The 12,501-nt window shown below is 56.2% G+C and overlaps 1 protein-coding gene across 3 annotated transcripts in view; it reads left to right on the forward strand.

The window, feature by feature from the left end:
• The window catches only part of FRMD5 (FERM domain containing 5), a 117,257-nt gene that overhangs the window by 82,567 nt on the left and 22,189 nt on the right, over window positions 1-12,501 (forward strand). For 2 of the 3 annotated variants that reach the window (XM_075043896.1, XM_075043898.1), the window contains exons 2-4: window positions 4,855-4,959; window positions 9,596-9,638; window positions 10,224-10,302. In XM_075043896.1, coding sequence (XP_074899997.1) covers window positions 4,855-4,959; window positions 9,596-9,638; window positions 10,224-10,302 — 227 coding nt within the window. The remainder of the gene's footprint in view (window positions 1-4,854; window positions 4,960-9,595; window positions 9,639-10,223; window positions 10,303-12,501) is intronic. The other variant, XM_075043897.1, reaches the window with a different exon arrangement.

Consider the following 12,501-nt stretch of genomic DNA (forward strand, 5'->3'; position numbering starts at 1 on the left):
TAGCAAGGGTGAACAGCAGGCTTTTCTGTTTGGCCTGTGGAGGTGGGAGGATGCAGGAGAGGAGAGCAGGCAGAGACAATTCCTGAAATTTTAGCTCTGCGCTGTCAGAGCATTGTTCCCATCGGCTGGCGGGACTTGCTGCCTGTGGGGAGTTCTGTTTGTTTATGGTCTCAGCATCTCCCAAGGACCGGGATGGGTTTGGCAGGACCGCTGCCTGCTCAGCTCCAGCCCATCTCCCCAGCTGTGCTGCGGCTGCAAAATGCTTCAGCTGCCTCGGTGCAAGCTCTCATGGCACCACTCTCAACACTCTCCTGCTGCTTCACCTTCTTTCGGCCCAGAACAGCTGCCTCAAGTCTCTGTTTCTACAACAAGGAGAGTTGCTTAAAAACACAGTAATAAATTGGGGAAGAGCGTGAGTCAGCTGAGCTGAGCCAGGCTGGGATTCACTGCGGTGCCCAGCCAGCAGCCGTCCCCAGCTGCAGGCTCTGCAGGCTTTTGGCTGCTCTGCTGTATTTTAACAGCAAGGTCCAAAAGCCCAGTGCTGTTTTACTTTGGCATGAGCCAGGTGAGGTTGGGCGAACCTTTTTTGGCCAGGCTGCAAGGTCGGGCTCTTCCAGGTGAGCACGAGGGCAGCTTGCTGTGCCATGCCAGCGGCGGCAGCCTGGCTGGCACGAGGACACTCGTCCTCTCGGGTGCCAAACAACCTCGTGGCCTCAGGAACAACACCTGGAGTCCTTGGCTGCGTTCTCTTGGGGTGATGTGTGCCCAGCATCCCCCTGAGGAGCTGCGGTGCTGGAGCAGGATGCTGACCCACGGCTGCTGCATGGGCAGCATGAGCGGCGGGACTGGGGCTGGGGCTGGTTCTGGTTCTGGGCTGCAGCCCCACAGGCATCGCAGGTGCCCTCAGGACAAAGCAATGAGCTAGCAGCCGTGGCCGAGCGCTGGTTTTCAATGGCACCTGCTGTCGCCGCAGTAGCCGTGGGAGATGTTGTCACACGCAGCCATCTCCCCGATGCTCCTTGGAGGACCCTCTGTGATCCCTCCCAGGGGATTCACTTGCAGGAAAGTGAAACCTCACTGTTACCCCCGGTGTGTGAGAGCAAAGCTGCAGACCTGTTTATTGGCCCAGGGAGGCTTTGCAAACCACAGACCAGAGGAGCTTCGTGTCTTGCAGACGCTGGTGTGGCTGGTGCAGAGGCCGAGCAGGGCTGAGCAGAGCCCGCTCGGCCACGTCAGGGTGCTCTCAGGGGGAGCACCCAGCTGCTGCAACTTCATCTCAAAGTTGTCTCATCTGCTCAAACGAAGCTCTTCTGGAGTCAGTTTTCTCTTGCGTGTGCACGCAGCCCACAGGGACACGGCTACAAGGCTGACGGGGGGGGGGGGGGGGGGCGGCTCTGTTTAATCTGCAGAGATGTGATGCTTGTGATAACGGTGAACATGCCCATGTCCCTCACTGGGGGGAGAGACATCTGAACACCCCCGAGGACTCAGGCTACGACTGTCTTTTAACGCCGTGTGTTTTACAGTGCATCAGTCGCTGCATAAAAAGCTGCCCTTGAGTGCATCCCAAGCAGATCCCATCAAACGCATTTGCTACAGGAGGCTTTTTAAGACTTGACTTAAGCTTGGCTGATGCCCGAGTGAGTCCCACGCCATTCAGCGAGCGAGGGGTAAAGGAGGGGAGAGCAGGGACTTGGTCCCAGGGCTGCCAGGCTGTGCAGATCAGCCCGTGCCTTGGGGGTGGCTTGAGACAGCCCTGGGGGGATGGCATGCCCGAGGCTGCAGGGATGAACCTCAGAAGCAGCCGACAAATCCTCTCCATTGCCTCTGGGTATTTTGGCGAGACTGCCGTGCTGATGCCTGAGCACAGGGCCTGGCTCCGGGAAATGCAGGCGGTAGAGCTGGAGTACGACCACAACGGCACCAGCCCTGGGGCAGAAAGGAGACTTCACATCGCCAATCGCTTCGAGGCCATCATCTTCTGGGAGGAGCAGGTCCCGGTGAGCATCCCCTGCCCCTTGGCCGAGCTTTGCTGGGCAGCATCGGGGTCTCCCTTCTGCTGCTCCATCTGGCGCAGCGGCTGTCTGTCCTTCCCCTTCCTTCTGGTTCGGCCGGAGCTGGGGTGGGCACCGCACGCCCCACGTCCCCCCCCAGCCCTTTCCTTTATGCTGCGCGGCCGATTCTCCTGCTGACTTCTGCGTGCGACCGCCCAAGACGCTCCATCAGCCCGTTGCTGCTGGCCGAGCGCCAGCGCTGCAGCAGCCGGGCGAGCAGGACGGGCTCTCCCTGCACGGCCGCCTGCGAAGGCAGGGTTTGCAGCCCTGGACCGGGATGACCCTGCTCCAGCAGCAGCGCTGCCCGCGGGTCACCCCATCAGATCGCCTTTGCTGCCCTGGTGCCTGCCAGGCTTCGGCTCCAGCACCGAGGGCAACTCATTTTAGCAGCTGCATGATTGCAGCCTGAATTTCATGACTCTCTGAATGAAGCACTATTTATTTAAAGTGCAGAGGCATTTATCATACTGTACCAAGTCCCAGGAACGGGTTAATGCCAGACCCGTGGGGTTCCCCGGTTGCACGGCCTGTGTCTGCTGAGTGATTATTTGATCAGATAATGCACGTGTTAAATATATTTGTCAGGAAACAGAAACCTGTGTTATCTGAAGGAGGCAGCGTCGGCTGCCAGGAGCAGCCTTTGATCTGTGGAGACGCGGCACTGTAAAGCAGGTCCCCCATCGACTGCAGCGCAGCCGTTCCCAGGTCCTCCGGCAAACCCCAGAGCGGGGCCGAGGGCAGGCAGCAGGGAAGGCTGGCAGGCTGAGGGGCCAGATCCTGCCAGGACATCCCCGTCAGCCCAGGCACCTGGGTGCCATTTCCTGGGTGCCATAAAGGAGACAAAGACAGCAAGGTCCGAACCATTTTACCTGTTCTCCCTCTCTGGCCCCAGGCGAGGGGGTTTCCCAGGGCAGCAGCACCTGGTTTAAACTTTTCAGAAATACATAAAATACTGTTTTTGATCCCAAACCTGGCACAGGCTGAGAGGACCCCACTCTTAGCAAGCGCTGAGCCTCAGGGGCTGAGACCACCACGGGGGTACAGCTCTGCTCAGCACAGAGCCGCTGCCCTGGGACGGACCCTGCAAGCAGAGGTTCATGAATTATTCGGGTATACCTGGGTTCTTGTCCATGAGCAAAATGTTACAGTGGTCAATTTTAAGTTTGATGGAAAATTTTGGAGTAGTTAAATTGCTGTCATATAAGGGATATACAGTGTTGCACAGCTGTACACTTGGTCTGGGCAAATCCCATTGCTGATGAATCAGCTCTCATGGGGGGGCTCTATGGCCTTTGGGGGTGTGATTCTGGAGAGAAAAGGAAGCGTTGAACCAGAGAAGCCTCGGTATAATTCCTAATTCTTCTTGGCTTACTGACTTCAAACCTTTGGCACATAAGAAAACCATTTCTGGAAAAAATAGCAATAATCTTTTTGACAGAGAGGATGTATGGCCCATCTCCAGCGGTGACCCCCACGGCTGGATGAGCTGTGAGTGTGGTCCTGGGGGGCTGTGAGTGGGTGTCACCGGGGTCCTGGGGTCTCCGACTCTCTTGGGTGCTGCATTTCCACACCAAACATAGGAAGAACCATGGTGTCCTGGGCCCAGCACTGCTGTGGAGCAGCTCACAGTGCGCAAATTAAGTGTGTGCTTCAGTCGTTGCAGCACTGGAAATTAATTTTTTAATAACTTTGAGATGTTTCAGATTTTATATCTATAATACTTTAAAATTCTCCATTAATGTTCTGTCTAGCACTAGCTGTAAGTTGTACTGGTGCACAGGAACTTATAAAGCTGTAATTCTCATTGCCTAGACAGTCCCGCTCTCTCCAGAGTGGGGCTCTGGCAGCACAGGTTGGTCCTGGAGAAAGTATAAATCTGTGGCATCCCTCTGCCACAGCCCGCAGCAATGCAGAGCCCCAGGGACAAGGAATGGGGAAGGCTCTTTCCTAAAAGCTCAGTAGCAGAAAAGGGCACAGAAGAAATATGCTAAAACCAGGCAGGTCAGCACTGGACTCATGCCGTAGTGCCATACCACGGGAAGACTAAGAGAGCCAGAAGAGAGCGAAAGCAATGAGCTGACAGTGACCTGTGCCGTGCCTATGGTGAGGGTGTCCAACAGGGATCGCAACAGCAGCAAAGCTGTGACCTTGCTGATCTGCCTGAAAACATGGGCCAGGCAAACAGACCCCAAAATTCACAGCTTCCCCACCTAACACTTCACTATGACTCGAGCTGCGGTGTGATTCCCAGACAGACTCTGACCTTGGTCACAGTTTTCTTTATGCTTTTAAAATACCCTGGGTGTTTCATAGCATTCAGGCCGTGTTTGGGGTGGTTGCTGTTCTGCTCTACTCAGGCTCTCACTGCGCTCTCACCGTGCTCTCACCGCACACTCTGCCCTGGCAGCTTCACCTCCGCAGCGCTGCCTAGAGCTGCCTAGATGCAGATTTGTTGTCCAAGTGGCCGTGGGTTTTTGGCCGATGCTGCAGCCTCCTGCCGAGCCCTGGACAGCCTCAGGATCTCGCCTGGGTGTGAGCCGCAGGTCTCTGGATGGGGACAGGGACCACTGCGTTATGGGGTCCTGCTCCCAGCTGCTGTTGGGCTGCCCCTTGGGTGGGATGGGAGACAGTTTCTGAGCTGAAAATATCGCTGGTGAAGCACTATGGAAGTTGGCAGGGTTTGTACCGTCCTTGCTGTCACTTTGCAAGTTTTGGACCCTGCACCCACCCAGTGTGCCCCAGCTCCTCTGCTCCACCGCTCTCCTCCTCCGCTTTGTAAATGAGTTTCTTTGTCTTGCAGAGAGATGCCAAGGGCCAGTACCTGTTTGACCTTCTCTGCCACCACCTGAACCTGCTGGAGAAGGACTACTTCGGCATTCGGTTTGTGGACCCTGACAAGCAAAGGGTGAGAGTCCTTCCTGCCCAGGCTGGGTGATGGGGTTTCTTGCAGCTCGGTGGTATCAGACTGGTCCTTGCTGGCGCGGCTGCGGACTGGAACACGAGGCAAATGGCTGCAACAAAATTTGGTTTAGGCAGTGATGAGGGTCCCTTCCCCAGCAGTTCTCCCCTGCCCTGCTGCTGGGTGAGGGAGGTTATGGGTGCCCTGACAGGGTCATTGCTTTGCCTGTGGGAAGGGCATCTACTCATGGCCCCCTGAGCACCCTGAGGAGACCTGTCACCCCTTCCCACCTCTTCTGCTAGAGACAGGACTGAGTCTCGTGCTGCAGCCCCAGGGAGGGGGGGCCAGGGTGCACCTGGGCTCCGGCAGCAGCAGCATCAGTGTCCCAGCTCCGCTGATACATCCTCAGCATCAGTCGGGATGTGCAAGCCCAGAGGAACTCACACGGCTATCAGAGCCCTGCGCGAGTGGTGAAAGCATCTTCCATTTGCAAAGTGAGAGGATTTGATGCAATTGCAAAGGTAAAGAGGGAGATCTCCTGACACTGGGTTTGCAGGACTATTTCTAGCACAGAGTCAAATTTAACACTGAGATTAGGCCATGTGACAGCTTTGTGCCGAGAATCTAAACACTTGTGCATGTCGCCTCAGGCAATGGAGAGTGAAACAAGACATCGGAGTGCACAGAGCCGAGAGCCCCTGCGGCAGGACCTGGTCTGACCCGGCAGCGCAGCTCCCAGCACGGATCTGTGCAGGGTCCCGCTGAGTCCCTGGGCAGCTGCAGCAGGTCGGGGCAGAGGGTGGCACAGCCTCTCGCAGGGGCAGAGCCCCACGGGTGGGTCCCGTGTGCCGCGGTCCCAACGAGCTGGATTTCCATGCAGAAGTTGTGTGAGTGAGCCCTGCCACTTCTTCAGGACTGACTGTCCACGGTCCTTTTAAAACGTGTGCAGAATGCAAGCTCCGCACAAATACATGTTAAATTGCTGCTTGCTATTAGAGCACTTGAGGTTTGTGAATGAGAAGTGCTGTGAACACACTTGCGGGCATAGCTATTAATAACAATCTTGTGTTGCACTTCCTGCTGATCAATATAAGCCACCGTAACAAACAATTTCTGCTCCCCAAGGTACCTTCTGCCATGTCTGTTATAGGGAGCAGCCACTGTTAAGCAAGGAGCTGGGTGCGGGTCTGCTCCCTCACTGCTGTCTGCAGTGGGATGGGGCCCATATGGGCTCCTTGCTCCCCCCATCTCCCTTCCAGGGGCACTCACTGACACTCATGTGGCTTTTCTCACCCAGAGCAGTAGCTTCCTCTTCCTCGTCCTCCCCACCTTGCTAAGTCACGGCCATCAGGGAGCACGTGATGCTGCTGCCTCTCGTGGGGTCTCACCCCCCCAACTTGTGTTTTCTGGGCTCTCTCCCTCCCAACTTCTCCAGCCTTCTCCCAGATTTGCCTCCTGGCCATCATTGTCACACTGATGCATGACCTGTCTGAGGGCTGGATTTGCAGTGGGCTGTGGAGTGGTGGCTCTTCAGTGCTGGAGAGCAGCATTTTTCTTGCATGATGCTGAGGGATCGTTAACTGCTGCTCCATTTGTGTTGGCTCTTTGTGTCCCTGCTTTTTGGTGAGTCGCATCTTTAAACACATGTAGAAATAAAACCCTGTGCATAATGCATTATTATGCATCATCTCTGTGGGCACAGTTGGTGGAGAGAAAGCGCTGCTGAAGCCTGCGCGTACCGAGAGCTCCGCATGGCACTCTGGAAAACCCCTCAGCACAGTCACTGCGTGGAGGAGGTGTACTGGGATTTTTTCTTGGAGCATCTTCTCTTGCAGCAAATGAGTGGGCAGATGGAGAACGCAGGGTCCATGTCTCGTCCGAGCTGGTGCAAAGAGAGGATGTTTCTCTGCTGTCGCGTGTGGTGGGTCAGTGCCCAGGGCCTGCTTCTTCTGCACTCTGGATGCAAAGCCCAAAGCAGGCAGTGACTGCCTGCAGCAGCGTGGGAGCCCCTCTGGGAGAGGGGGGGAGAGGGGCGCGGAGGCAGAGCTGGCACGCTCGGTGATGCCGAGGACACTCCTTTTACTGGTGCTTTGCTTCTCCTGGAAATAATCTGACTCAGTTCAGGCCATGAGAGTTGAGGCAAGAGCCATCACTCAGCTTTGAGCAGCATCCCAGGACAGGACTGCTTTGGGGGGTAGACTCCTCCACGGGAGAGCCACCCCCAGCCCTGCAGCTCATGGATGCTGTGGCTATCAAAGAGCTGCCCAGGTTTAGCATTTCCTCGGCTGAGTGCTGCATTTAAGCCTGTGATGAACTAAGCTGCCACTTCCGTCCATTATTTCTGATGCACAAGTCAATATTTCTTACTGAAATTGTGCTCTGCCACGTGCCTGACTGGCAGCCAGGGCTGGGGAGGATCTGGGGGGGGCACAGCGAGCAGGGCCGGACTCTGCTCCTGCCTGGGGCTGGGCTGGGAGCCACAGCACTCGTGTGATGTGGGAGAGGCGGCTGCCGCAGCCCGCAGCGCACTCCAGGCACAGCTACATCTCCTGCCAGGAGGGCAGGCGGCAGTCATTGAAAACCTCTCAATTTTTAAGCGTGGCCGGGAGGAGCCTGTGCACTGCCCTGGGGCTGCTGCAAGTGAGATGCTTCTATTGAGAGCACAGGGCGACGGACAGCAGAGATGCTGAAACATGAAGAAAAAGAGAGAAAAAATCCTCCCTCCTTACCCATCATTTCCCAGTACTCTGTTGAGTCTGGGTCAGAGGATGCTGATGTCAGCACTCAAACCATTTCAGCCCACTCCAAAAGACAACGGTGCTTCTTCCCAGCATGGTGGGCACTGTCGTGACCTGGAAGTTCCCTTGGTCCTGCGGTGGGTTCCTGGGACTGGGGCAGGGATTTCCCGCAGGAACCCTCCATGACGTTCCCTGTCCCTGACGCTGCTGTTGGAGCCCTAGGACTGCTTGCTGCCAGTGTTGGGGCACAGCCTGCAGCCCCCTGCATTCCCACAGGACTCCCCCTCATCCCGAGGCTTCCCAAAGCCTCCCGAGCAAGGGGCTGTGTCTGCACAGTCACAGGAGTTACCCAGACCCCCAGGTAACAGGGCATGCCGTGGCCCCCTTGACCCCTGCCACTGTTTTTTGCAGCGTTGCCAACAGCCCATCTGCAGCAGGTGCCAAACGCACCCCAGAAATGCCCGAGTGAAACCCAGACCAGTTTGTGCAGCCATGGGGAGCCACCACTCACTGGTTTTCTCTCAGTGGTGGACACTAATATTTAGAGTTTTCTATGGCAATGCCAGATTTCAGTGATGTATCTTTGTAGATCTGTAATCCTTTGTGCTAACTAGTGTTTGCCTTAATTATAGTCATTTTGCTTTGCTGTTTTGGGGTTCCCTCTTCCCAACACACAGGCATCCAAAGCCGCTTCTTGACTGACAGCACTTTGTTTCCTAAATGTGCCTGCCCAAAGAAGGTCAAATCAAAGCAGCAGCTATTGCAGAGGCTTTGCTGCAGGCAGAGCTTGATGGTTTCTTTTTGATGGCGCAGAAGTGTAATTTCAGAAATACAGGCTTGAACCTAACCTTCCCGGTGTCATGCTGTAATTATAGATCCCAGTTCTGGTTGGGGTTAGCTTGTGTGATTGTAGCCGGTCATTGCAGCCAGTGCTGCAGAGTGATCGCCCTCCCCGGCAGAACCGTGCTGCTGCTGGGTGCTCCCATCTGCTGGCACCACGGTGGCACGGGCAGCCACAAACCCTGGGAGCTGCATGGCCCCATGGCTGTGGTGGGGTCAGCAGGACACGGGGCAGAGCCCCAAGGAAGCCCCACATTCCCCAGAGCTGCCAGCCCACGGGGAGGTGGGTTTGTACTTTTTGCATGCAGGACCTTGATTTAGGCTTTAGAAATCGGATCACAGTGACCAGTCCATGCGCTTCTTCAATGCCCTCCAGTGCACATGTGCAGCCACGGGGCACCAGTGAAGGGTGATTTTAACAACTGGGGACCAGATGCCTCAGCACAAAACGTGTTCACCTCCTTGCTGTGATTGCTTACTCAGCTAGCTGGTGAGCAGAGCACAGAGAGCGGGAGGTTGCTCAGGCTGAAGAAGGATGCCTTTGCCATGTACTTTGGCCACGTTGTTGTCGCTGTTAGAAAACTGCACTTGGGGACGGCATGTCCTGTTGAGCAAAGGGAGATGCTTCCCGATGAGCCCCTGCTCTGCCCGGCGCCTCTCCTGGGGCTGGCAGAGGGCCCTTGCTGGGTGCTGAGCAAGCGCAGCCGCTCACCCCAGCATCACCAGAGCCCGGCTGTGCCTCCACCTCGACCCAATGGGGCTGCCAAGAGGGGACGCAGAGGACCCAGCTTTCCCTGGGGCCGTGCAGAGAAAATGATGTCAGACTGGGGACGCTGGGGCTTGGGTCCTGCTTGGGCCCTCCCTCGGCTGCCAGCCAGCTGGGCAGGGGCTGCAGACCCCCTCCCACCTCCTCTGCCATCCAGCTTATGGATCTGCCACAGCATAGGCTTTTATTTCAAGCAGAGGGGTTTTTTTGTTTCTTTAATTTTGCCCTGAAGAGTCAATGTTATTAACTGAAAGTATTTGTTACTGAGTTGCTTTAATTGCCTTCTTTTTTGTTTCAGCATTGGCTGGAATTTACCAAGTCGGTTGTGAAGCAGATGAGGGGTGAGTATTGCTGCGAGCAGATGTCCTGGACAGGCAGCATGTGCTCCTTTCATTTTAGATGTATTTCCATTTTCTTCAGTCCTTCCCCTCCGGGGTCAATTCCCAGCACATCTCCCAGATAAAGGGCCTTTTTGATTATCCACAAAGCTGTTCTGGGTCAAAAGTGGGATCATCCTCCACCAGTCCCACTGCAGTCACAACCGGACATGCCCCCACAGCTCGGGGGCACAGGGCACCAGCCCTGCCGGAGACCAGGACAGAAATGATGGGGACGAGCAAATGAGATTCACCAACACCGGGGCCTGCCTGGAGAGCGGGGTGAGCAGCCGGCAGAGAGTGCCGCGGGCGCTTCCCCATGGCTTTACCAGTGACATCTGCTCCCACCATGGCCACCGCAGTGGGGAATAGCCCCATGCCTGTCTGCTCCCTTCTTGCCAAGGGTAGCTGGGTGTGTTTGGGGGTAATGGGGAAGGCAGGTGAGACCCCCAGCAATATCTGACCGTCTCCTCGAGCGGGGTTATTTGGGAGGACGAAGGGGACAAACCCTGCCATTTGGTGACTGAGGTATCACTGTTCTCGCTGCAGCCCAGCCTCCCTTCACCATGTGCTTCCGTGTGAAGTTTTATCCCACGGACCCCGCTGCTCTGAAGGAGGAGATCACCAGGTAAGGATGGGGCACCCGGCGCGAAGGCTTGGCCAATTCAGGAACACGCTCTCTCGAGCTTCATTTTATAGCCAAGGGAGAGCAACAGCCATTTAGGTTTCCAAAAGAACCTGAACGTTTCTGGATTGTCCCAGCTGCGGGGGAAAAGTGTGGAACTCCCCACCTGTGCTTTGTGTGTGGAGCTGCCGTGCCTGGCAGGGAGCACTAGCCATGCGTTTAAACCCACTGACTCAGTCTTTGGCCGCAGTTGGTTGCAAAACCCGCGTTTCCAGGGCAAAGTGCTCAGAGTGCAGCACTGCTCACCGTAACGTCCATAGCGGCTTCGGTACCGTCCTGCCAATGCAGAACGGCTCCTGGGCTGCACCAGGTGAGTGCCCTTCCCTGCAGCTCTCCAAAATCTCTCCTTCCAGCTGGAACCCCCCGGTCCTGGTCAGTGCAGGAAGGTGGGTTCAAGCAGGAGCAGCAGTTCTCCTGCGAGAGTCCGTGTTCTGCTTCTGCTAACTCTTGCCACTTCTGAATCAGCTGTTAGTGCCAGTGCCTGAGCATGTCCTTAGCTCAAGGTGCCGTTACGTGTGCTTGGTCTGTCGGGAAGGGTTTGAGTGTCTTCAGTTCCCTTGATGTCCCCTGCAAGTAATTAGCCACATCCCTTTTACGTAAGGGGCATGAATGCTCTAGGAGAAATGGGTGATAAACTGAGATGCAGAAACTTGACAGCACTTCTCTCGAGTTTCTATCTTTAGGGGCTCTTCATGCCACTCTTCCTGACAGAAGGAAGGACATGAAGAGCACTCACGGAGAAATCGCAGCAGCTTTGGAAAACAAGCCGTGACTGTGGATCTCCGGGGCACGACAGCCCAGGCCCCCCCACCGCCTGCCGTGGTGTGGAGGGTCGGGTGTCTGCCAGAGGCAGCTGGGCTGACACCTTTGCTAAAGGTTTCTGCATTTTTCCCCTGGAACCTTTTGCCATTATTGCTGCAAATATTCATAGTTGTCTTTACAAGCCTGGGGTTTGTTAGAGAGAAGGTGATAAAAATGGTGTGGACCGGGTGCAGGCAAGCTGGAGGGAGCATGCCAAGGGCACAGAGCACTGCCATGGCATGGGCACCCCACTGTCCCCCACTAGCCCGGGACCAGGGCAGGACCCCTTGCTCTGCTGGCAGCTCGCCGCTGCAGTGCCTCCACTGCTGCTGCACCCAGCACGGGGTGCAGACTGCATCATTTGCCCACCGTGCAGTGGTGCAGGGGAGCGAGAAGAGCTTCAGCCTCACCCGAGGGCTGGGTGGGTGACACCAGCCTTGCTTTTGAGTTCCCAAACACAGCAGGTCTTGGGTGCGCAGGCTTCATTAAATGCTGAATAAAATTTGCTAGAGATGTTTAAAGGTGCTGTGGGGAATTTTGCATTGTAAGACAAGGTGAGGGTGTGAAAGGCAGCGTGTCAGCATGCCGTGGCACTGGGAGCAGACCTGGCCTGTAGGCTCAGCCTGGGCTCGACACAGAGGTGGCAGAGCTGGGAGAGCCCGGAGGGCTGATGGGGCCTTGTCCCCCAATTCTGCTAGAGAAGGAAAAGAGGGAACTGCCTTTAATCACCCTGCTGATGTGTCAGGCACCACAACATGCTTTCACCGCGCTCTGCTGTCCCCTGGGATGTTAGATATGAGAGCTGAGCCTGGCCCCTCTGTGCGCCCATGGCAGCGAGACCCCAGACCTGGGTGGGGGTCTTGGTGAGGGGCTGTGGCAGCAGGGACCACCACTGGGGCAGTGGTGGCATGCACCCTCTCCGTGGTGGGTCTTTTGCGGCTCCCTGCGGGGCGGCTGTCACCTTTTAAAGCAAAGCTGGAAATGGGTTCCTCAGCCACACTTAGATGTTTTCCAGATTTTCCTCAGATCAGGAGTAAAGGGTCCCTGCCGCCCTCCCAGGTGGTGGGGGCATGCAGGCCACTCTGCTCCCCACTGCATTCTCACCCAGGTTGAGCAGCTTTAAATGAACCCATAACACAGAAAGTGAAGAAGGGCAGATGGGTCAGCGCCAGGGTTCACCGAGACTCCCATCATGTCTCTGGCAGGGACCGTTTGCCAAGGATGTAATTAGAGGAGAAGTGGCATGGATGAACCTCTGTAACTCAGTGGTGTCCCCTGGGGTCTGTCCTGCACTTGTCCCCAGCACATGTCCATGGTGTTACTGTTGGGGCTGCGAGGTCC

The sequence above is a fragment of the Buteo buteo genome, chromosome 13 (genome assembly GCF_964188355.1).
Source record: "Buteo buteo chromosome 13, bButBut1.hap1.1, whole genome shotgun sequence".
Taxonomy (NCBI): Eukaryota; Metazoa; Chordata; class Aves; order Accipitriformes; family Accipitridae; genus Buteo; species Buteo buteo.